A 25,839-nucleotide genomic window follows, 5' to 3' on the forward strand; every position below is an offset into this window, starting at 1 on the left:
AACCATTGAGTGGGGGTGCACTGTGCAAGTCGAAAAGGCTTCAAATGCAACAACAAATTTTTTTTTAAATCAAACAAGATTTGTTAATCCCATTTTTCTTAATCATTCAAGGTGCTTTTTTTTAATAAGCAAAAAGATGTCTCAAAAATGTTTCTTATAAAACTTCAAAGAGACTAATTTGATTTTCATACTGTAAAACTTTAAAAACTGATAAACCATTGTCTAGACCACGGATTAAAAAGCCCTTTTCATATGTAATTAGGCATAAAGAATGTATTTATTGTATGCTGAAGGTGATACAGAGTTATGGTTTATGTGGCACACAGATGAATAGAGCTAAAATGGAATCTTTTCTTCATTAATGGTTTAATGAATGTATTATTTTTAATGAAGTGGGTTGCAGCATAAAAGGAACTGAAAATATGCCACAAATTAAAGAATGTTGCAAAGGAAATTTCAAACGCAACTAAAAATGACATGAGGAAAAAAGCATGAAAACAATGTAATTTGTTTGTAATATTTATTAAATTTCAGTGCTTCTCTTGAAAATAAATATGGTATAATATCAAAGAAAAAGGGAAAAAAGGCTCAAGCATGAAAAGCATGGTATTTGAAAGTTGAAAACAACCTAGTGAGATCAATATTAATACCAATATTTTAGTGAACATAAATCATACGTTATATACAAAACAGCTGTTCAAAACATATATACAAGATGCAGCAAATTATATTATCAAGTATTCTAAAGCCTGGCCTGCAAACACGAGATCCGTACAGTAGTAGCAATGGAAGACCTTTAGCTTGCTCTGTTTATAGTGTTCTCTTAATCCGTGATTGTTTTTGGTAGTCAGGGTATCTGGAGCCCACAGCCCAACCTTTGCAGAGAGGTGAAACTGTATAGTTCATTTGGAACCAATGTAGTGACACTGTTCATACCCTCATTCCTACTTTTATCAGCAAGCAAGGTACTTTGTGCAACACGTCATTATTTTGATCATGAGGATACACGAGTCAGTTTTCTACGGGTTTAGTGCTTGCACATTCCAAAAATGCCCTGTAAATAATTACACAACAATCCAGAGCCGTTTATGAATATATTAAATACTGTCACCAAGAAAAAAAAAAAGAAAAAAAAAAATGAAAGCGACAAACTCCTCATAACAGAAGACAGCTTGATAGCCAACATTGGTTATGGTTACACTGCATGATAAAAGCAAAATAAAAATAAAAAATGTGACTGAGTGCACTTTCTCAGAGGACGACTGTGCAGAGTGCAGAAACACCGCTAGCTCTAACAACGTTCGGTTTATGTTATGCACACGTAACACCTGCTTTAGTCATTATACCACACAAACTAAAGAGAAAAAAGCAGCCGGCGCTTGTACCAGTCCTTTTTTTTTTAATCCCTTACGTACCTTTAAAAAAAAAAAAAATGTCGACCGAGAAAGATTATTAAAACTTCTCTCGCTGGAGCGGGTAAAAGCGCTGAATAAATAGACAACAGTACCACGACGCATGAAGGCCTACAAAGGGGCGGGGCCGTCCGGGTAAAACAGTTAAAAACAGTTCTCAGCAGCATGTTTTCATGGAGCTTTTCGGGGGAGGAGCTGGCAGGACGTGTCGGGTGAACTGCATTGCAGGTCTTTTGGATTGTAGCGGTGCCGGGAAGAGACTACCGGCCTGGACACAGTCCTGGTCCACGTGGGGGACACAGCGCCCTCCTCAGGAAAGATTCGTCCACATTTCAGTTTGTCCTTCTGGGGGGGCTGGGGGGGGGGGGGTGTTCAGCTGCAAGGAGCAGCGCGAATGGTGCAAACCAATAAATACTTCAAGTAAAAAGAAATCCACCGGTTAGGAAAAGCACCACATGCAGAGGCCTCTTTTAAAAACAAAAAGAAAAAAGAAAAAGAAAAAAAAAAAAAACAGGCCCTAAACAGACCGCATTAAGATCCCGCCTTCATCTGTTCGTCGGCATTAACAATGTCCACTTTCACAGATGTGTGTCATTTCCCAGAATTCTTCAAACTGTGGCTCACTCTTGTCCCATTTCAGTCACACCTAGAATCGGCCGACCAGTGTCAGTGGTGTCACCACTCTAGTAAGTACTTCGGAAATTAATGAAACCTGTCCAGGACAACAGCAAATGGGTGTTTGTGTGTGTGCGACTGCGTGTGTGTGTGTATATAAGTTTGTAATGTGTGTGTGTGTGTGTGCGTGTGCGCACGAGTGTGTGTGCGAGAGAGAGAGTGAGAGACTCCCCCCTCCTCCTCCTCATGCTCGTGGTCATTCTCACTTCATGCTCTTCTTTGGCACGGTGGGTCTCTTGACCTGCCACAGGTGATTGTGAATGGTGAGCGCGTCCACGCTGACCGACACCGTTTTGGCCGGGATGACGGTGAACTGCTTGCGGTCTGAACTGTACTTGAAGAGTTTGTCGATCATCTTCTTGCTGATGCTCTTGGGCCCGGTGCCGGTGAGCTTGTGGATCTCTTCAGTGTCAGGGAAGTATGAGTAGAGAGCTCTGAACTGGCAGCCGCCATCCCGGAACAGGATCATCAGGTGGTTCGACTCGCACTTCTCCAGCTCCTGTAAACGCACCGAAGGGCAATGACATCAGCACCGGTGACGGCCTTCTAACGCACCATGCGCAAGAGACCTGACTGCAGTAACCACACCTGTGTTGCCTTTTAATAAATGTGCAGGGGAACATTAAAACACATTAAAACACACAAGTAAATACAATTTGAATGTTTCAGTCAAAACTAAAAACTTAATGTAGGGTGAATTGAAGAATTGGAAATTATTTTCTAAGACCATGAAACATTACAAACATGATAGGAAAACAGGAAAAAATGGTTAGTAATATGGTTAACAAAAAGGTTAATAATAGGTGAAATCCCAGCATACCTCCAGAATGGAATTCTTCTGTGGTTCATTGACCTTGCCAGCAAGACAGCAATGAGCAATGGCATTGTGGATTATCGGCTTGTTAGATTTGGCGCTTGGTTCCTTAAACAGTTTTGGCCCTGCAGGATAAACCAGGTATTAGGTCCAGTCAGAGATTTTATGTGGAACAAAAGCACAGTGTAGCCTTAAGATTATTCAAAGGAAAATTCAGTACAGGTGAAAGCAATATCTTTATCTAAAGAATCTCTAGCACGACATTCAGACATTTCACTCAAGTTTGACTAATGCTGAATGTTTCTCTCTGAAAGTCTCACCGCTGTATTCTGCCACGGAGGTGATGGAAGACGCGGTGGAGCCGTTGTCCCAGTCCCTCTCCGTGTTCCTGCTGGCATTCCGGCTCAGCCCCGGGAAAGACTCCACAGACTCGGCCCTGTCAGCAGACGGCACAGTGAAACACGGGGAAATCACGGGGCAATCACAGGGCAATCACAGGGCTTCAGTGACCCGTCGAGAGGACAGGGCTACTGTACGTAGGGCCACCTCAGGCTAACACGGGAGAGGACAGGGAGAGCATTACTGCCTTCACCTCCCATAGGCACACACGCACAGATAAAGGGTACACAGAGAGGGACTCACTGCTGGGACCCTGCCCCCCCGGAGTGGACGCTCTCTGCCTCAGTGGTGGCAGCTGAAGCCAGGGACAGGCTGGAGCCGGACTGGGCGCTGCTCAGGTTGTCAGCTGCAGAGAGAGGACACGCGATGCTCACACACAGCTAAAACAGCACGTCAGCTTCACATACATACCCAACATGGAACACACCACAGCAGCACTCAAAATGTACTCTCAGTCACATACATCGAAAGACAGAACAAACAAAAAACCACCAAAAAACACACACGCGCACGCGCACACACCCCAGCATCTACCTCAGCGCCATTTCACTCCCGTCACAAAACCAAAGAGCACACACATGCAACTTACCGTCATCAACATGGGATTAGTGTGTGAACCTCAACAACCATTGTTAAAACAGATATATCTCAAACCAAGCTGTAAAGGACTTCAGTTTTACATAATCTTGCACATCATAAGCTTTTCCCCATATGCTGGAAGACACATTTCATTCAATGCATTTTCACACTGAATGTTTTCTTAGGAAGTACGCAATGGCTAAATTCTCCAGTCAAAGCATTTTCCAACTTACAAATCCAAAACTCAGGCACGTTCAGAATGTCTCAGATGTTAGTGAAACCCCTTGACGATGGAAACCTCCAAATACCCTTTGCCCGCTCAGAGGATTTATGGGAAATTTTCAGCCCGGACCACTGATCTCCGTACCAACTTTTTTGACAGGTAAAACCATAGAGCCTGGCCATCAATCAACATGGCTTATTGCAACCAAAATTTCCCTCAAATTATTCTGTGAACACACAATTTAACGTTGAGCCAAAATGATCAATTTACTGTAAAAATTTGACCAATTTTTCGTGTTCTTTGTCAATATTACATGCTTTTTATAACAGCTGGGCACCTGTGAAGTTCAAACCCATGAATTTGGCTTATTAATATGTACTTTATCTCTGGTTTATTGTCTTTATATGGCACCAAATGTCATGGCCAACAGATTCAGAGTGTGACCACACTCTAAAGCTGATATGGAGAGAAGTGATTGGCAGAGGGAAGATGGGAAATGGCTGCTCAGAGCCCTCTGAGGATCATGGGCAATGGTATGTCATGCAGGGCATTGGAACGTTAAATCTTTCACCTCCCCCAACGCCTTGCCGGCCATGGCCCCTGATCCACAACGCTGACCCGCGGCTCTGTCCTGTGTGACAGACACATGGGAGAGCTGAGGGAGAGGGAGAGGGAGAGCGGAGAGAGAGGCAGACATGTGCAGACAGACAGAGAGACAGAAGGGGACGCCTCGCCATGCAGGAGCCATAGAGACAGCACACGCTTCCCCATAAAAGGAATCTGGTGCCTTTAGGGTCTCTCAAAAATAATTGGGGATGGGTTTTAAATTAAGCCGAAAAGAAGCGTAACGCTGTTGCCAAAACCTTGAAGAAAAGTGCTGCATTCAACCAAAAGGGAAACAAGGTAAGCCCTCCCCACATGAATCCAGCTACATATCACAATAACATGGGCCGGGATTCAATCCAAACATTGAACATGTTTGTTTTGTCAGAATAGCACTTGTCCCAAAACAGTAGCAAAAAGTAGCAAAAAAACAAGGGTTAGTCAGGAAAGGAATTCAAGAATAACAGGTCTATGATAAAAAGCTGCACTTTCATATTTTTAACAGTGCACTCAGTTGAGAACAGTAGACACTCGCAATACTTCAGTGTCAGATCTATAAGAGGACAGGACAAAGAACACAGAGGGAAATGGGAGATTTAGGAGGGCCATATCAACCAGGATGGGGTTCAGAGCAGTCTCAGAATGACGGCAGGGGGCTTCACAGTGCAACGACATCCTGGATCACCATGTCTTACAGTGAGGACTAGCTAGGTCCAGCCCTGGAGAGCCCAGTTCCACCAGATTTTACTGACAGTCAGTCAGTGGTTGAATAACCCTAAGCGACTATGGTGGTGGAGGTGGAATCGAACACCCAGATCCCCAGGGGCGCAACAGAACCAGACTTGACCAGACCTGACCGGACCAGAGTGGAACACAGCGGGGTTTTAGCCATTTTGACAAGAGGGCGGACACTCACGGGTGGAGGAGCACTTGGAGTAGGTGTCGCTCGAGGACTCGCCCCGATGGACAGACTTGGGGCGGGGCTTCTTAGGCTTGCTCTTGGGCTTGGTCAGGCCCTGCTCCTCGATCATCTCCTGCTGCTTACGCCTCAGGTACTCCTGCTTGATCAGCTCTCTCCGAGCTTTCTCCTCCTCCTTCCTGATCCGATCCTCTTCCGCCTTCCGCCTGGGGAAATCCCAATCATTTCACCGTCACTCTTTCCACGTATACACACGTTTTTAGTTTCTCACACCTCCTCAATAGCCACCTTTCCAGAAGAAACGTTTTACTGATGAGTGGTTAACCCATTTACTATCAGGTATAGCTCTTATGAGCAGCGACGTTACCTGGCCTCGTCCCGCTTCATCTCGGTCTCCACCTCCATCTGCTGCTTGCGCAGTCGCGCCTCCTCCGCCTTGCGCTGCTGCTTCAGGAGGAAGGCGGCCCGCTTCTTCGCCAGCTCATCCTCGGCCTTCTGCTCGTCCTGGAGACCAAAAAACACAGTTAGCTCTCCCCCAAGCCAAATTCAGTGCACACTGCTAATGTTACTGTCACTCCTTGTTCAGTGTATTACTTGGGCCAGTATCATATGTTGTATTATTTGCCATTACAATTTTAAAATGTACACGCACACACACGTACACACACACATCACACACCTACCTTGAAGAAGTACCCGAGCACAGACTTCTGTTCCCCGTCGGTGACGTCACAGATCACGTCCTGCATGTCGGAGTCGCCCTCTTCAGATGGGTCCTTCAGGTCGGACAGGTCCACCTCGATTAGGTGGCCTTTGCCTCTGGACACCTCCTCACCGGGGAGGTCCTCCTTCCCGGGGTCCTCCATGGCGCTTGGCTCCTTTTCCTTCGGGGTGCTGGACAGGCACTCCTCGGGGGGCCGCTCGGGCGTGGCTGGAGTCCTCTGGTTGGCCTCGTCCTGAAGCCGGAAGGTGGCGCGCCGCAGGTTGCCCCTCTCTATGGGGCTTGCCGCCTCTTTGGGCCCGGTCCCCGCCGGGCTGCTACCCTCCTCCTGCTCCTCCCTGGAGGTCCGGCCCCCAGGGAACTGTCTGAGGTGGGGGAGGGTCTCCACGCTCTGGGTGGGCGTGATGACCCGCGAGGCCTGCTTGCCGTTCTCCTTGGGCAGCTTGAGGTCGGTGGGTTTGGACCGGGGCCCCCTCCCAGAGCTCAGCTTGGGGGGCCGCCGCACCACCCCGCCCCCTGCCGTGGAGAGCGGCTCCACGAAGTGCACGGCGGGGCGGATCTTGGGCTCGGGCGTGCTGCTCTTCCCATTGGCAGGGGCGGGAATGGGGGCGGGGCCTGCGGCCGTGGGGGCGGCCCCAGGCGGAGACTGTATGTTCTGCTTCATGAGCAGGTCCTGCTGCTGGGACAGCTGCATCATCTGCTGCTGGATGGCGCTGATGGCCTCGTTCAGCATCTCGATGGAGCGGTTGCACTCGTTCAGGTCAGGTTCCGGCCCTCCGTCGTCCAGCAACAGGCCGCCGTTCAGCTTGTTGTCCACCTCCAGGGAGCCCGGGGAAGTCGGGGACTCCCTGGCCCACCGCACACTGGCCTTTCCCTCCTGCCCCTCTTTGGCTGTCCCCCTCAGCCCGTCCACACACGAGTCGTCCTTAGATAACTCCTTCCCCCCGTTGAGCTTCTGGTCCTCTCGGGAGTAGTACTCGGGCTTGAGCGGCTGGGGGAGAGTGTCGCTCTTCCCTTTTTTGACGATGTTGAGGAAGGCCGCCTTCCCCAGCTTGAGCCTCTGGCGGGCGGACAGGGACTCCATCTTCTTCTTCTGGGACTCGATGGCGCGGCGCTTCTCCTCCAGCTGCATGTGCAGCTGCACCAGCTCGGAGGCCAGCACGTTGGCGCCGTCCTTGCCCGTGGGGCTCTGCTCCCGCCTCAGCTTCCAGGAGGTGAGGGGCAGCGGGCCGCACTCGGAGCCGTCGGGCGTGGTCTTCTGGGAGCTGCTGGAGCTGGAGCGGGCGTCGTGGGCGCCCTTGTGCAGCCGGCGCTCGGCGAAGCTGGTCATGCGCACGCTGCCGCTGGCCGTGCTGCTGGCCTGGGAGATGGTGCTGAGGCAGGGGCTGGAGCGCCCGCTCGCCCCCTCCTTGTCCTCGTGCTCCCGCACCTTCATGTCCTCCCGCAGCTTGGCCGACTCCTCCTCTTCCTCCTCGAAGCACTTGCGGCGGACGGGGCGCGCCAGCTCCTCGTCCGCCTCCTCCTCGTCCATGTCGGCCACCTCCGAGTCCGAGTCCTTGCCGATCTCCCAGGCCAGCGCGGCGGCGGCCGAGAAGGGGCTGCTCCGGACGGTGCCGGCCAGCGGGGGCTTGTCCTCGGGGCTGGAGCTGTGCAGGAAGAAGCCGCAGGGCTGCTCGGCGGCCTCACCGCTGCTCATGACCGGGGTACGGAAGCCGCCCAGGCTGCCCTCCACAGGGGGCCTCGCCGCGTCGGGGAACTCCGCGCTGGCGATGGGGGTGAAGGTGCGGTTGAGGTCCAGGTCAGCAGCAGGGGGTCTCCTCCTGCTGGAGGGTACGGGTGCCTCGCTGACCCGCCGGTAGGGGCCCCTCGGCCTCCCCTCCCCACACTCCTCCTCTTTGTTGGGGTTTACAGACTTCTCCTTGGCCGGTTTTAAGACGGCAGGCATCAGCGGTTCTAAGTAAAAGCTATCGGGGCGGGGCTCGGCGGGCGCCTCCTCCGGCCTCCTCTGGGGGGACCGGGCGGTCGTGGCTCTGGAGGAGACGCTCTGGAGCTCCAGGTCTTGGTCGGGGAGGCGGCTGCTCTCTGCTCCTTCCTTCGTCTTGATCATGGCCACCAGCTCCTCCTCTTCCTCATCCTCCATGTTCACGTGTCCCAGAAGGCTCTGGCCATTGACCCGGCGGGGGCCCTGAGGGGCCCCTGGGCCCCCCAGCTGGTGCTTTGGGGTGATGCTCACCACGTTGGAGGCCAGGCTGTCCTTGCTGATGGAGCGGGCCAAGCTGACACTGTCGCCAGAGGCCAGGTCAGCATCGCTGTCGGTGGCAGAATGGAGGCCGTAGGGCGTGGGCTGGGACAAGGGCCTGGGGGGCAGCGCGAGACAAGAGGGCAAACAATAAACCAAACTGCAGCTTTTTCATGAACTGCCAATCCTCCACTCAAAGAGTCAACAAAGCCATTACAGAGCTACTTCACTCCCCACCGTCCAACAGTTAGACAATTGAAAACAATTACAGATAGACATGTAACTCACCACCAGTACCATTACAATATGAATGCATAATGATGCCAATATTAGCAGTTTCATTTATGTGAAGTTAAGGCACAGATCCACACCAGCAGCAGTGGCTCCTCACCTCTGCTTCCTCTCAGGCCAGGCTACCACTGACCCCTGGGGCTGGCCGTCCACCCGTGTCAGGGAGTTTGAGCGGTTTCTCTGGCCTGTAAATGAGAGCACACAAACACAACTTTATATTTACAAACCAAGCGCATAGCTATAAACATCACACAGAGTTTCACACACTTGTAACTGCAAATGAACTGTTAAATGCAAATTAGAGATCATTTTTTACCCTGGGTGATTATGTTGCTGTATGATTTAAATAAATGGTCAACCAATAAAATTAACCAATTTGAATTTTATAATGACGTTTTCATACTTTTTGAGAAAATATAGTTTTACTACCATTAAGACAAAACTGGCCACTTCAGACTCCCATTGGAAACTTTGATATGGTTATTTGACATGGCTGCTTTCAATAATCTACTTGCTGCACAGAACCAGTTAAAATGAAAATAAATGTGTCCAGCTACAGAGGCATTTCCACATTTTTTGCTTTCACAGTACATACGTAATTGTATTTGATATTTAACTGACAAATAGCAAACTGACTACAAAATTACTATTTTTCAATGATCAGTCTCCAAACCTGACAGAAAATTTGTGGTTTGAATTGAATTCACTGGCCAAACACATGACCCATGACGTGGTACTGTATAATTTGTAGTCATTTCACATGTGGTTCCACACAGCCCCTGTAGAGGGCAGCACTGGTCATGAGACTGCCCTTACCGGAGCTCTCCTCTCCTTGCATGGATTTCTGCTGTCTCTGTCTGAGGGGAAGCAAGGGATGGGAAGGGCCGAGGGAGGGACTTCCTTTATTACTGTGAGAAAGAATAAGCTGTCAGTCAGCAAAATATAGTTCCAGGTTTAATCCAGTACGGTTTCAGCATTACAAAATTTTATTAACATACGAAACCCTTTTTTTACTGGACATGCCATTGATAGAAAGAGAACACTAGATGCCCAGACAACAATAAAGAAATATGCCTGTCAAAGCTCAGTTATGAGATGGAAGTCCACAGATATGGTGTACTCTCAGTGTTTAGATGTTAATCAAGATACCCCACCCGAGCCTGAGATTCAACAGCCAATGATGCATGTGAATATCACATCACATCACTGCCACCAAATCACAGCAGCATTGATTCATCCAGGCCAGAGCTGGGAGGAGCTACAGACCTAGAGCACTCCATAGGCAGACTTCCTCTCCCACAAACCCCATGAGAGACTTTGGTGTCCATGAGTTTTTTCCATGGGGGAAAAAATAACCATGTGAACATGGAAACAATCACCAACCGACAGATAACTTACCTCTGAACAAAAAACAACAATTGACACCAAACAGATGGGACGAAGGGGCAGTGTAACACGAGGAAAGCACAGGTGTGAGAAAAGGACACATGAAACACAGCAAGCGTCCCTTCACTCCGTCACATTCACAGCATTACTTAATGCTCATCCACCGTCCCTGCCTACGCGCACGTCACTAGATTATCTGGCCGCACGATGACTGGCATGTTGTCACCATAATCAAACTCGATCCAATTAGCAGAGCGGAGCTCTAATTCTGAATGCCGCGATCCAGCGAGACCTGGAGCAGCGCTGGGCGAACGACCGACAGCCCAGAGAGAGACGGCGAGAACACCAAAAACCCACAGCTATTACCGTGCGGTGTGCAAAAACAAGCGCGTGAACTGAGACACAAATCTGAGAGTTAAAAGTGTGGCTAACAGCGCGAGCTGTTTCATTCACTTCCCTGTGTCACGTAGGGCACGCAAGCAGATCTGTTGCTTTAATGAGATCAAAATGGAGCAGGAACCCTCGGGAAGCCCGGAGAAGCACAGGCCCGAAAAAGAATAACAAACCACCGCGTTAAAAAAAACACACCCCTCAGGAGGAAACCACCCACACTGCTTCTGCCCTGACCGTGATCTCAGATCATTATTTACAGATATTTAATACCAGTTTACAGCCATATATCTATCAACAGCCAACTATCCAGACATCTGTGTGTATGCATGTATGCACTTCTTTTAAAGAAAAGATAAGTACCCTGCACAGCTTCAAAAACCACCACAGTAGCCCGAGGAGGAAGAACAGCAGCACAGAAAGTGGGAGCAGATGACAGGACAGAAAGACAGACTTACAGAGGGTCAGACTCTTCAGGGTGCAGGTAGTACCTGTTACAGACTTCTGGGTTTTGGACAGTTACCACTGGCTCGGTTGAGCCAGGTGTGGCCAGGAAGCTGCGCTTGGTGGCGTTGGAGATGGGCACTGGGGGCCGGGCACTCTTAGACTGAAGCACTGCTCTCGCTGTGTGAGTGGAGGGAAAAACTGTCAATCAAGCCAGTCAGGGGAAACTGAGAGTGCAAATATATCAGTCATAAAGCAATGGACACTGCGGCTGTACTGTCCACACAAATCCAACCGAATAACTCTTCTTCCAATGAAATCAAGTGCAGAGGTTACAAAACCCCAGCTCTACGTGATCACCAGGTTCTCCTGAGTAAAACTGAACCATATGGGTGAATAGCACCAAGTTTTCTAAAGGTGCTGAAAGCCTTGGCGAACTGTTTGCAAATGTCAACGCATTAATACTTTTGCTAATAGAGTACACTTTTGTTCCTTTGAAAGGTCAGGCCTATTTGTTTTCCACAAGCTGGCTGACCTTGAAGATATTCACTACGGTCAAGTATACGTTACACATATCTGAACCTTTTAAAAACAAAACAATATACAGATGTAAAAGCAAAACTGAAGCACTATATAAATGTCTGTATATAGACACATATATCTTTGTAGTGTACAACAATTAACCAAAGAGCAAGCTCTTACACTAGTGATATTCTACAGGTTCCCTGTAGTGCAGGTTGAACTGCTTGGCCCCTTAGCGCTGCAGATATAAACTCTCACGCCTATAAGGAATCTGGCACGTCAGGACGAGCAAGCCCTGGCGCCTTCCTTACCGTCCTTGATTTCTTGGAGGTCTCTGGGCTGGACGAATTCAGGTTTGACAATCTCAAACCACCAGAACAGCTCGGCAATGAAGACCATCACGTTGTGCTGTGAAGAGAGAGCCATCTTCAGTTAATGAGAGTTAGGCAGGTGGTGAAAACCAGTGTCACTGCTGAACGTTCACTACAAAACTGGGATAATGTTGGTCATGGGTTTTGACCCTGTGGTTAGGACTCAATGTGTGTGTGTGTGTGTGTGTGTATGTGTGTGTGAAATAAAACATTCTGCTGAAGCAACAAGGTATTAAAACATCCTCACATTTTGATATGTATTTTTAACTCGATCATTAATTCTATCCTTGCCAGTACTATTTTGGGGTTACAAAATATTTAGTCTGGGGTTCAGGCCAGGTGAAGTTTTACCTTGAGCACTAGTGGAGCATACAGCATGTCTTCAGTGGTCAGGTAAAAGCTCTTATTAAGATACTCATTGGCAAACTCTTTCAGGAGCTGGATGTTGTACAGACTGTCGGCTATCGAGGTTACTTCCTTGAGACAAATATCTGCCAAAAAAACAAAGCAAAGTTAACGTGGCAATCCCTAACCAACAGCATCAAAATTAAAACTGCCTAAACAGCAGTTCAAAAAAGACCTAACACAGTAAACAAAAACTAGTCTTCAAAATAACAATCTTAACACCAATATGTCAATTTGACACCATATTTGTTCTTTGTATTTTTATTTCCTGCAGGACAACTAAAAATAATGTAATAATGTAGCTTGACATACAACCTTGCAGCTGCGTCTAGAGATAGCTACAGTATATATTGCAGTTAGTCTACTTATTTTAGCCAATCATAGCTCAGTTGCACATTTTCCACGGCAACACAATTACCTAAATTTAAGTCACTTCAGAGCACCATACTTACAGAAGCCAGGCCCAGGCAAACACGATAACTTAACATTGAGTAAGTTAAGATTCTCATCTTGTGATCAGGTCTGTGCAGTAGCAAAAAGCCAACAGTGCACTTTGTTCTTGTTTTATGGCAGAAATAATAAAAAGAAAGGGGATTATACATACTCCACTCACTTTAATTAGATTGTGTAAGATAGTGTAACCAGTGTAGGCGGTCCGTCCTCATTGATACCCAGTCATCTGTTAAGTGTGCATACCGGTATGCTTCAGCAAGGAGAATATGCAGAAAGTGCAAGCGTGCCTACCTTCAAGCTTCATGTGCTCAGGGCAGTAGTAGTGGACCACGGCCAGCAGGGCGGCACCATCGCACACATCCTTCATCAGATCCTCGAGCAGGGGGAAGAAGGGCAGCTGTCGGCCGGAGAGGTGGTCCCTGCGATAGCGCACCTGGGCACAGGGACGCAGACGGGTCAGAGCAGCTCAGGCGCAGAGGGCGCTCTCTGAAGCAGAAAGCGCCCGTGTTCCAGCGGTCAGGGTAGGACACAGCAATCCGTACGGCACGATCACTGCACAACAGCAGTGCAGCTAGGACTGAGGTGAGGAATCGTGGCTTTCCGACTGGTCTTATGACCAAACCGTGTAGGTACCTGCAGATATAGTCCACTATCTGATTCGTTCCAAGCTGTCGAGCAGTGGTGACTGTTACAGAGAGCTGCACTGTTATGGGGAGACCATATGACAGTGGGTCAAGGACAGACCCTAATTAGCATCTGTAAAGACAGCTCCACTGTCACCAACTGTCAGTCTCCACACCATCCAAGCTTAAGATTATTCAAATTCCTGTTCATTCACTAGGATCCATGGTCGTTACCTAGTTTTGCTAGCACATGAAGCAAGGTTATTAGCTATACTGGCCAACAAGGCTGTAATGTAACAATGTAAACACAGTTTCATGCTTTCGGAGTTTCACTTCTGTAAGTCACTCTGGATAAGTGACTGTAATGTCGTTATGTAAGGTGGCTATTTTTACCGTTGATGTGCAAGTTATAAAAATTTAGGCTTGTTTGTTTCCCTCTAATTTCAATAGTCTAATTTATTATCAACACAAACCCTTGCAAAGCATGGATTCCTCAACAGTGGGCACTTCAGGAAAGAAACCCCAAGAGTGGGTAGGGACAACTGTACAATGAGGCTCTCCTCACCTCAGCAATGTATCCCCCGGATTGCTTTGTCCATCACCCGAGACCGGCTCATCGCAGACTGCTCTGGGCCCACACAACAGCCTCCATCTCTCCCCCTCATGACACACTCTACGCAAGTCCACTAGAGTAGTCCCCAGAGCAGCAGGCCTCCCGCTGATGCTGTCTCAAAGGGGAGCGGACGGAAGCCCCTGCCTTAGCCCCCTTCAGTCCAACAGCAGTATCAGAACCGTGTGAACAGCAGGTCTGAGTCAGGGAAGACTCCACTTCCCCTGCAGGGGCGTCAAACTCAGCTCCTGGAGGGCCGTGCGCGTGCTGCTTTCTGTTACCAATTCCTGCTACTAAACTGCTCTAAATGCCCTGAATGTGTTCTTGAGAATGAGGAACTAGCATGAGCCTTCACCACCGGTCGTCATAAATGCATTTTCTGCAAAAATGCAGAAAATTATCTAAATACGTGAAAGGGCTCAATTAAGCAGGAGCTGGAGCAAAAACCAACATGCACGTAACCCTCCAGGAGTCAAGTTGAACTTCCCAGTTCTGTTAATGTAACAGATTAATCTGTACATCTTATTCCCGTCTGTACTTATTTCAATACTCCGTGTATGGCCTGGGCAGCACAAGCCCAGTGACCGTCCGTGTACAGACAGGGAGATTTTGGGCACCTCATCCATGCCAGTAGATTCCCTGGCCAAGCGGCATTGATCTGTTGGACCCACATCTGCGAAAGCTGAGTGCAACATGGAGCTTCAGCTGGGTGTGCCCCAAACTGCACAAAACAAAACCACAACAGACACCACCCTCAAGCTGTAGACACTACATGCATCAAGGGAGTCGAAGAATCCATGTTTCTGAGATTCTTATCACTAGAAGCATCTACAGAGCCACTCACAGGACTCTACATCTACACTAATAATGCAGTAAAGAAGCCACACTGTGTGCAGAGAGTAGCAGAGTGAGACAGAACACAGAAAAGGTGCATTACAAACAGAGAGAGCAGAGAGACAGGAGTAAAGCATGGCTGTGATGGAGCAGTGTGCTCACGGAGTATAGCAGTAGCAGGGAATACAGTTGAGGAGAAGAGCATGAGAGGAAAGGAGGAGTAGGGGGAAGGAGGCGTGGCATGGGGGGAGGCAGAGTGGCGTGACGTTGTACTGTACCACGCGGGAGAACTCGGCCGGCTCCAGCATGCAGTGGGCCAGTGCGTGCATGAAATCGGGCTGGTGGGAGAAACACCAGAGAAACAGTGAGGAGTGGAGGGGGGCGCATCATAAACTTCAGCAAGGGAGCAGTGAGAGAGAACGGCCTGATGGGTATGTGGGCAGAGCAGTGATGACGGGGGTCGCGCGGGCGGTGTTGCGATGCCTCCTGCACCCCCGCCGGGCGGGGGAGAGCAACGTTCTCGACTCAGCGAGGAAAGCACGGCTGCGTTTCCCGCCGAAACCCGCCGGCTGGCTGTAGCGAACGGAGCCGCCTTCAGACGGTCCCCAGCGCAGGCAGCTAACACGAGCGCTACGGCGGCAGGGCCGTGCCGCTAACCCTGGGACTTCCTGGATGCACTAGTTTCCTTGGCTACAATGGGCCACTCTCAGTTCACAGAGAAATGGCTGCAGGCACACATCGACACACACTGAGAGCACAGTGATGATGCCTTTAACACAGGAAGAGAGGAGAAGCTAGCAGTCAACTTACAGGCACTAGTTTCCAATACCATTTGGAGGGAGACTATCCAAGTAGCAGGGAAGGAGTTTAGGAGGAGGAGGAGGAGGAGGAGACAAACAGGAAGAGCAGCAGAGAAGTCAAAAGGTCAGATGCAAACAGACGGGATCAAATCTACTTCCAGGTTAGAATTAGACCTACTTCAGTCAGAGAACAGTCTTAAATGGGTTAAACAGGGTCCAGGATGAACGCTAATTTAAGTGGGTTTCAGGTAAAGGATATCAAAAACATGCAGTTAAGAGTTGATATGAATGGGCACACATGAGACAATGTCAGGCAAATACAGGGGTGCATGCTAATAAGGACTCCAAGGTCCAGGGAGGAAAAGGGTCCTGTCAAAGGCATTCGACTGGCTAAGCTGACTCTTCAGTGTCCTTAATAAACTGTTTATATACTGTTAAACTTTGTGATAGTTGTCAATCTGTTGCAAATCTGTGAGAATTGCTCCAATTGCATTGCTGACCCAAAAGCCAGTACACTTTAAACTGATCTGTAACTGAAGATACAGGATTAATAAAGAATAATATTATGATAAAGAGGAAGCCCAGATTACGCATGAGGCAGAATCAGGACACATCTGTGTGCAAACAGCTTGGAAGAGTTTAAAACACAAGTGAGGTGTACAGAGACCGTCCTGTCCCATAACAGGACATGGTCACCTTGCACCTACGTGTCTGTTCTGTGGTAAGCAGGATGGGGCGGGGCGGGGGCGTTACCTTCTGGTGGCTGGGAGACTCCAGTAGGTGCTGTTTCAGCTTGAGCTCCTTCTCAGCGATCTCCCTCATCTTCAGGTTCACCTGCAATGCAATCATTCCATTCCCTTCACACAGTGAGCTCCACCTATCACTGCTCTCCTGCTGCAAGGGTGAAAAACAACCCAACCTCTGTGCTGCCGTTCGGTCCTTACAGAACACCTGCGCTGCAGCTCAGTCCTTACAGAACACCTGCGCTGCAGCTCAGTCCTTACAGAACACCTGCGCAGCAGCTCAGTCATTACAGAACACCTGCGCTGCAGCTCAGTCGTTACAGAACACCTGCGCTGCAGCTCAGTCATTACAGAACACCTGCGCTGCAGCTCAGTCATTACAGAACACCTGCGCTGCAGCTCAGTCCTTACAGAACACCTGCGCTGCAGCTCAGTCATTACAGAACACCTGCGCTGCAGCTCAGTCATTACAGAACACCTGCGCTGCAGCTCAGTCCTTACAGAACACCTGCGCTGCCGTTTGGTCATTACAGAACACCTGCGCTGCAGCTCAGTCATTACAGAACACCTGCGCTGCAGCTCAGTCATTACAGAACACCTGCGCTGCAGCTCAGTCAAAACAGAACAGCAGTACACACCCTAGAGCTGCAATCCTCATTCCTGCTCCAGGAGAGCTGCTTTTGTTGTTACTAAGCTAATTCAGGTCACCTGGTTTCTTGGGTTTTTATTGGTCGCTAATTTTAACATGAAAACAAAAACCAGCAGACTCTGTGGCTCTCCAGGACCAGGATTGAGCATAACTGCCCTAGAGCCCCAGAGTGCAAAGGGAGGCTCTGAGCAGTCTGCATCCCAGCTGTGGACTGGGAGGTTGGGGTGGGGGGGCTGAGTGTGGAGTTCTAGCTGGGCTGATGGATGGGGGAGGGGGGGCAATAAAAACCCACAATGCTGCTGAGTCACCCCCCTGTGCGGAGCTGCACTCAGCAGGGCCGACCGTCCACGGGACCTGCAGCCTGCAGCCACAAAACGCCCAACTGCAAGCACTTAACCCCGCCCGGGGACAATATACGGGGCGGGAACAGATGTAGCAAAATGTGTTTTGGGGGAGGAGGAACAGTTGGGGCAAGGGTAACGACTCCTCCAGAGATACGCCGAGGACACCAGAGCTGGCTGTATTTGATATTTCCTTGCCTACTGTACATGGCTCTAAATCCATGCAAGGATATCTTTAATAATTTACTGCTCATTTTGCACACACAAACCACATTTAATCATTATGGAGTCAAGTCTCCAATGTAAGTTAAAAAAAAAAACACTTAACATCTGACTAGATGCATTTCAAGTTCCCTTGAAAAATGTCAATAAATATACTGCTTGATTTGTTAGGTTGAACATACACTATACGACCAAAAGTATCTGGACACCATTGGCCTGGAGCTGCTTAGTTCCAGTGAAGGCTAATCTTAATGCAATTATATTCTAGACGATTCCGTGCTTCTAACTTTGTGGCTACAGATTGGGGAAGGCACTTTTCCGCTTCAGCATGATAATGCCCCCGGGCAAACAGCGAGCTGAGATGTTGGATGTCAGGTGTCCACATACTCTTGGCCATGCAGAGTACTAAGGCCACAGAGTACAGTTTACTATAATGTAGGTTATTCAGAGATACATGCACCTGTCAGAAAAACCTTAAAGCCTAAACCAAGAAAAACTGAGACCCTTTTCCTTCATGTCTTCTATGTTATAAATACCATGCATTCCTATCACCTCTCCCATCAGTATAAAGCCTGCGTTCAAAATGGTGCCTACTTCCTGCTTCTCATCTGTGACACAGAGAGAAGGTTCTCACCTTGTTGACCCAGAACACCATGGCGTCCTCCAGGTCGAATGGCAGCTCCTTGGAGGCGCTGAAGGTGGAGAAGCGCTTCACGCTGGCCACCACCTTCTCGATGCTGATCATCTCCACCGTGTAGGCCATCATCAGGGCATCGATCATGGGCATGTGGGCACTCTATAAGGGGAGAGCAGCTGGGTCAGAACCAATCAATGTGCTTACACCTTACTTCCCATTCACAGAAAGCAACCCCATGACCAACACAAACTGGCCCGGCAGCCGTAACACAATTCTGTTCCTGAGAGACACACACCTCTCACTTTTCAATCAGCTGTACAGCAGCACACTGCTGAGCTGTGAAATTTTTAATCGAGAGTCAATTCTAACTCACCTCTTTCTCTCCCTTCCCTTCACAACCTTGCATTTTCCTCCATTTTAAATTGGAAAAAATTTTGATTGGTTAAATCCTACAGAAGCATCCAGTCTCGGGAAATCCCAGCATACAAGTGTGAAAGATGCTGTTTGGAGGAGGCTAAACACACCTGTCTGTGAGTGACTGCAGCTATGATGAAAAGGAACCCCACTGAGAGGAACACACAGTGATCAGGGGTGGGAGGGAGGGAGAGAGTGGGGGAGAGAGAGAGAGAGAGAGTAGGAGAGACAGAGAGAGAGAGAGACCACAGAACACAGGACTTAATCCAAGCGTTGTCCTCAGAGATTTAGTAATCCCCACTGAGAAACTGCAGGACAGGCTGTGATTAGCTAAGGCCTATACAGAGTCTTTAGGGTGAATAAATAAAACACAGGTGGCATTATACAACCACTGATTTAAAGAAACATATACTGTGCACTGCAAAGCACTTACTTTGATAACATAATGAGATTGTCAGCACAGTGACAGCCATGCAAGTTTGCTTTCTCCTTCACAGGCTGTCACACCGAAACGTATGCATGCCTTTTAGTACTAAGGCTCTCTGAGAAAGTGCTTTCTTATGACCAATGGGAATTTATGTTCAACCTGATGAGCCTACACACAGTTATAAGGTAATGTAGGTGTCAGATAGTTAATCACACGCCAAATACAATAGTCACCATTCAGAACAAAAAGTCCAGGCATAATTCATACTGAAATGGGACGACCCTTTTATTAAAAAATGCATCTTCCGGGCACATGAACATAAATATAAATACAATAGCAATATGGTCACCAAAGTATATGGCTCTTCCAATTGTATGTGTAAATACGTAAGATTATTATTACTATTATGAAGAATGTCTTTCAAATCTAAATCTGAATGTTGATTTTTACTGGATTCAAAACTTCTGAAGGACAGAAGGCAGCAGCCTAACACACAGAACCAAGCACTACATCTGGCTGTTGAGTGCTGAGGAACAGATTTCTAAGCAAGCTTTAATGTAATCAACATACATTTTTTCTTAATAGTAGTGACAATAAATGCTTAAGTTTTGCATGACCTATAAAGTATTAAAGACCTACTATGCAGTATTTTTAGCCTTACTGTGGTCCTGTGTTTAAAATCAATGAAGTCTCCTCCTCTGTCCTCAACCCTGCCTACGTACCTGTTTTTATATTTTATGTCTGTTTTTATACTGCTCCCACTACACTGGGATACTGTTTAAACCTGATCCCACCGCACAGGCTCTGTAGCCACACCCACCTCTCCTCACACAGAAAACAGCACCTTCAAATGTGCCTTTAAAGACAAGCTGCCAAACAGGCACATTCTTTTTAAAAACTCTTTGGACTGTCCATCGGCTCGAGTTGCATCCTTGCTCTGTGAGCAAGGTCTAATATTGTATCTGTCCCCATGAAACCTAGACCGCGTGAAGAGTGACCTCTGCTAGGCATCACTGTCCATGAAAGGTGTTACCAGTCCTTAATAGAGTGCTTTCTGTCAAAGACACTCGGTTTGCCTATAGACTTGAGAGAGGTATAAAGAATGTAGTTCCCACTTCAAATTTCCAAACACTGTTGATTAGAGCGTTTATCCATTTAACACAATACAAGCATGTGTCTTTGCACTGATACTTTATATACATGGGGTAAAGACAAAACCTGAATAAAGAATAAAGGTATTTAAGGTTAAATGTACTTCTACTATGTGCTCTATTATGTAAACTAATACAGGTGAACTCCCGGGGACACAAAAGAAAAGAAAAATAATAAAGGGATGCCCATTAGTCTATGGAAACAAAATACCAGCCTCTGATTTCTATTGATGCACAACACCCATAGCACTGAACTGCTCCAATACAGAATCTGTGCCTAAATTAGGCATCATCAAAAAGCAAACTAGGCGCAAAAATGTAATTCAGAATAAATCATACATCCACTGGACGATAATTAAGACAATTCAGTTTAGGAAACTTGCTGCAGGACTAAAAATAAATCGCAATTTAACAGACCAAAATGCACATGCACGCAACAGGGAACATGCAGTCATGAGAAAATGAGGTCTGAGAGGTGACAACAAAATTACCAGTCTAAAAATTGATACCATTTATGAGATATATTACTATAAATGTACTGTAAGTCAATTCAATAACACTTTTTTTAAAAACTAAAATGGGGCTCAATCTGGCAACCAACCACACTTCCTCAATGTAGCTCCTGCTTTCAGCTGGAAAGAAATTCCTGAATCATATCATCACAGGTCATGCAAAGGTTAGTGTTCAAAAATACTCTCATTCCCAAATTTGGCGAGAACAAAACCGAAAGAGTCTGTCGTCACAGAATAACATTGCCAAGAGTATTCTATTAGCCTTGAGAGCAGTGAGGCTCTACTCCCACTCTCTGCCACAGTTACCCACTTTCACATCCACGGTCAGGCATATCACGCACAGCAAAGACATCAGACAGTTGCACAAAGCGGAGAGCTTCACAAAACAAGCAGTGCAATTTTCTATCATGTCACAGCCTCAGCAAAGCTGAAGATGTCCACTCAAAGCAGCTGTGCTCCGTAAACATAATAAATGGAACCTTATTTCTACAATATTAAAAGAAACATTCTGCAGTGCATTGTGGGAAGCCTGAATAGAGGCTGATGCAGAGTATACACACCTCCTGTTTCAGCAGCGTGCTGGCTGGAGCAGCGGAGCTCTGTCTATTTTAATCTGCAGAAGGCAGAGCCAGCGTGCAGGCATTGCTTTCATAAGGGGTGGGTGGGAGGTCAATGTACAGTTTTTCTAAAGACGCAGGCGAGCGGTTTCTCTTCCTGGTCTCACCCTGCTATGTGTCACAGCATCCCGCTTCTGACACACTGCAGACGCAGTTCAGGAATGCCTCCTTTCATAGACCCCACATCACGTCCCCGCAGGCTGTGGTCTGTGCCCATGGGATGGATCACATGACCCACGGCTGGATGTATAGAGCGAATGATCACAGGCTTGCAGCACAGGGCGGGAATGCAGAGTGGAGGTAAAATGCTACAGTGATTAAGGAGTAATTCAGTCTGTTCAAGCACCTCATATTAGTAAGGTATTTAACACTTAAAACAGGTGCTTCAGTCAATTTAAATGGATACGTGAACAGATACAGATTTATATATATAATAGTTGTAATAATATTTAAATATAAATTATGGTAATGGTATCTGACAGGCAAATAAATATTACTAACAAAAAATAAATAAAAATAAAAAATAAATAACACACTCATGCTTGCGCCATGCGCTGTACTGCATTTTTCCCTGCGCCACTGCCTGCTGCAGCTGTACCTAAATGTTTGCTAATTATGAGCACGCTGCATCAACCACGACAGAGAACAATTCTTTTACACGCTGAAATTTGGTAACTGAAGCGTTGTTTGTTTGTCCCCGTGGTCTTGCTTTGTGCGAGCCCGCAAGCTACCTCTGCCCTCAGCGTCAATAAGTCGATATTCTTTTGTGCGTTGCACTGCGTCTCAGATGCACCCAGACTGTGTGCAAAACCCAGGGGAGACTGATCCACCATTATTACCCTCCCCACAGCTGCTTCCTGCCTCCTCTCTGCTGGCTCGGGCTGGACGAGGCTCCCCTTCTCCATCTCTCTCTGCCTAAGACACACTCTCACACAGCCCTCAAGCTGCTGCTGGGCTCGGGTGTTGCCATGGAAACCACACAGTCAGTCTGGAGAGCTGGGCTTCCGTCAGCACATAGAGTGTGCCCGTGATGTTCTGCAGCATTTCTTAGCGCATTCAATGGTGTTGAGCTTCTGAAAGATCGCACGCTTACGCAGTGACGTGCCACTATTATGGCATATCTCTGTCAATGGGACCCCGTCTGCCAATGGGAGATGAGCATCAATCTCCCAGCTCATTGTTTGTATCCATGGCAGCTGTGAGCAAAGAGGTGGGGCTAGACAGAGACAGAAACTAACTGCAAAAATGTATGCGATATTTGAAAGAGAGAAACCAGGGTGTGTAGATTTGCCCAGAGCTGTAAAATAAAGATTCTGCCTGCCCCCCACCGAGCCATGTCAATATCCTCATTCGGGTGTCTGACTGGTCAACGGCCCACTGGAGTTCACATACTGTACAGTCACACCACAGGAATTGGAACTGGGTGACATTAATCCATCTGAATGAGTCACTGCCATTTCCCAGAATGCCTTGCCATAAATATCTATTACATGAAGACCATAATTCCATCAGTTAGCAGGAGAAAACTGATGAAATGAGACTGCAATTATGTGTTTGTTTGAAGGTGACCGGCAAATTACACACAACTCATTAAATATGGAATACAGGGTAACTGAGGTAGTGTAACTGCAGCACCATTCCATATTACCAAGGCAACACAGGAATCATAGCAGGATGACGAGGCAAATATGTCTGATCCAAAAGCTCACTGCAAGGCACAGCAGAGGAGGACAGGAAATGGTGCAAAGGAAACAGGAAGAAGGATATAGCGATCTCTAGACAAACAGAAAGGGCTGGACATTTCCAGTCATTTTTACAATCGATCAGCTGAACACTGAACAGAAAGGGTAACCTAAATTGGAAATTGTGAGAAAAAATATCACGACAATACTGTTAGCTTTATGAATATATGCAGTAATCAATGAACTCCTTCCCACCCTTATTCTGCACATTATCTGCTGCACTAAATGCCCCTCCGCTGATCTTTTCCTTCTCTGCTTCTCCAAGAATCGGGTTGCCGTTAATTCATACTACATTTCTGTTTGGCGATCCAATGCTTACAAATCAAATCAAACTGGACAGAACACAAAACAGGCGAGAATGCAAATGTCTCTCATCAGATGTGGTTTCCAGAGAGGAAGTCCTGAATGCCTGGCTCAGCAGCGATCAGTGCAGCAGAGCTTATCTCACAGTTAGCCTAGCCGCGGGCAGAGGAACACCGGGAGAGAGCAGCCGCGGTTAGCGCAGGCCCTGCTGGCTGTTCAGACACCTCGCTGCCTCTCCCACCGTCAGTTTGGCAAAGGCCACCACTGCAGGCAGGGGAGCAGATGGTCTCCCTGCACTCAGCTGCTAGTCAGTAATATGTTTCCAGGAGCGTTTGCCTGAGCCCTTCACACAGACAGGCTGGGAAACACCGTCAGGCCGAGCTCTCTGTTCAGAATAATGACATTCAAAGAATTAATCACCTCTGGAAAACAGACACAATAACCTGGCACTCCCAGCACCACTGTCTCTGCACAGCTGAGCACCAGCAGGACCAGCACACCCGTGCTTTTCACCACAGTGGTGTGCACACGGGGGTCCAGGTAAACTGACGGTGGTTGTAGAAGGGAGCACCGTATTTTACAGCATCAAAGGCCATGCATGCCGTTGGCTTCATATTCAAACCAATGGCATTTTTTTTTCTCCGTGTTGTCATGCTCACCACTATCAATGGATCCAAAAGACCTATTCAAATCAACACAAAAAAATTCCTCATACAATATTTGCATTGCGCTTCCTTAGCAATCGGTTGTTACTCAGGTTGACATCCTTGTTGAAACTTGTCAAAAATGCACTTTGCTGATGTAAAGAATTTAACTGACTATAAAATGTTCTGCAGTGATTGCTGCACAAAAAAAACACTGAAACTTGATAATACCTTACCATGAAAAAAACAAAACAATGCGTGACATGAGGAAAAATCAATGCAGTCGAGGTGACATGTAAATACTGGCCCTGAGCGGCTGTTTAATCGGGCATTAGATAGCAGATCTACAGCAGGAAGAGCTGGATTACACACATCCTGCTGACACACCTGAGCCACCAACTGCCCCCGCCAACACATCACAGGAGAGACCGAGCCCTCACAGACCCCCAACAGCAGGCCCCAAATACGAGGCCTCGCTGAGGCCCCTCGTCCCTGCCCTCCCCTCACAAATAGCCCAACCCCCCCCCCCCGGGACATCACAGATACTCCCAAACCCCCCGCCCAGCCTCCTGCTCCCCCCGCCCCGCCCCGCTCACCATCTTGATGGGCACGCAGCCCAGGTCCGACTCGGAGACGGGGGTGTCGTCGCTCTCCATGACGTAGATCCCCTTGCGGGACAGGGCCTGGATGACGGACTGGTGGGACTGCAGCGTGGCCACCTGGTCCCCCTTCAGAATGAGGCCGCACACGCGGCAGTACAGCTCGCCGGACAGCAGCAGCCGGATCACCGGGGGCTTGATGTGCTCCTGCTCGTACTGGTCCGTGTAGAAGGGGTCCCGCAGGTCCTCTGGGATGTGGTCTGTGAGGGCAGGGGAGAGGGCCTGGTCAGCAGCGGGAAAGCACATTCACAGAGCCCCAAACTCAGCTCACGCAGCGCAGGGAGGAGCCAAGGCAATGCTCAACATTCCACCCTGTTTTAACAGGACCAGAAACACGCTAAAAACCACCCTGCTGTAACACTTGGGCTTGTCTGGTAATGCAATAAATGTGCACTGCACACAGAAACCAGGTCCACACACATGCGCACACACACACACACACACACACAGCTGGTGACAGCTTAATTGAAGGCCCCCTGGTGCTGTTTGTTAGGTGCTGCCTGCTGAGTCAGCGTTGCTCCCCGGATCATAACAAAGGCCCTGGACCATGGCAGGACTCGGAAGTGATCAGTAAGAGCAGTAGCTCAGGAAGTGACATGCAGTTCAATAAGAGCAGCAGGACACTGCTTACATTGAGGCCCTGTCCCAGAAAGCACGTCTCGCTTTCTCATTCACGGTCCAATGACAAAGCCTCCCAGTTCACTGCGATATGTGCGCGGACACACACACACACACACACACATACACAAACACACACATACTCAAATACACAAACACACTCACGTACACAAACACACACGTACTCAAATACACAAACACACACTTACATACACAAACACACAGACATAATCCAATACAAACAGTAAGGCGCTCACAGTACCCCCAAAATACATTGCCCCAAAATAAATGTTTTTTCAATCGCATGGAAGCTGCAAGGCCTTGCTTCTGATCGGTTGGCTCATCAATACCAAATAGATATTAGCAGAGAACTGCTTGTGCATATCAGTACTGATGTTTTACATGACCTCAGACATTTGGTTGTTTACTACCACATCAGGGACAATT

The 25,839-nt window shown here is 48.0% G+C and overlaps 1 protein-coding gene across 6 annotated transcripts in view; it reads right to left on the minus strand.

The window, feature by feature from the left end:
• Window positions 1-506: 506 nt before the first annotated feature.
• LOC135240224 (calmodulin-regulated spectrin-associated protein 1-B-like) overlaps window positions 507-25,839 on the minus strand; it is a 38,832-nt gene continuing 13,499 nt past the window's right edge. Inside the window, exons 3-19 of one of the 6 annotated variants that reach the window (XM_064309633.1) lie at window positions 24,712-24,974; window positions 18,303-18,464; window positions 16,467-16,547; window positions 15,192-15,251; window positions 13,138-13,279; window positions 12,340-12,479; window positions 11,929-12,025; window positions 11,143-11,275; window positions 9,692-9,783; window positions 8,976-9,060; window positions 6,308-8,702; window positions 5,992-6,128; window positions 5,622-5,830; window positions 3,544-3,646; window positions 3,222-3,337; window positions 2,908-3,026; window positions 507-2,586 (exon numbers count right to left, since the gene is read on the minus strand). In XM_064309633.1, the coding sequence (XP_064165703.1) occupies window positions 2,290-2,586; window positions 2,908-3,026; window positions 3,222-3,337; window positions 3,544-3,646; window positions 5,622-5,830; window positions 5,992-6,128; window positions 6,308-8,702; window positions 8,976-9,060; window positions 9,692-9,783; window positions 11,143-11,275; window positions 11,929-12,025; window positions 12,340-12,479; window positions 13,138-13,279; window positions 15,192-15,251; window positions 16,467-16,547; window positions 18,303-18,464; window positions 24,712-24,974 (4,631 nt within the window). In that variant the 3' untranslated portion in view covers window positions 507-2,289. The other 5 variants (XM_064309631.1, XM_064309635.1, XM_064309632.1 and 2 more) reach the window with 5 other exon arrangements.

Source organism: Anguilla rostrata, chromosome 14, assembly GCF_018555375.3.
Source record: "Anguilla rostrata isolate EN2019 chromosome 14, ASM1855537v3, whole genome shotgun sequence".
Lineage (NCBI taxonomy): Eukaryota > Metazoa > Chordata > Actinopteri > Anguilliformes > Anguillidae > Anguilla > Anguilla rostrata.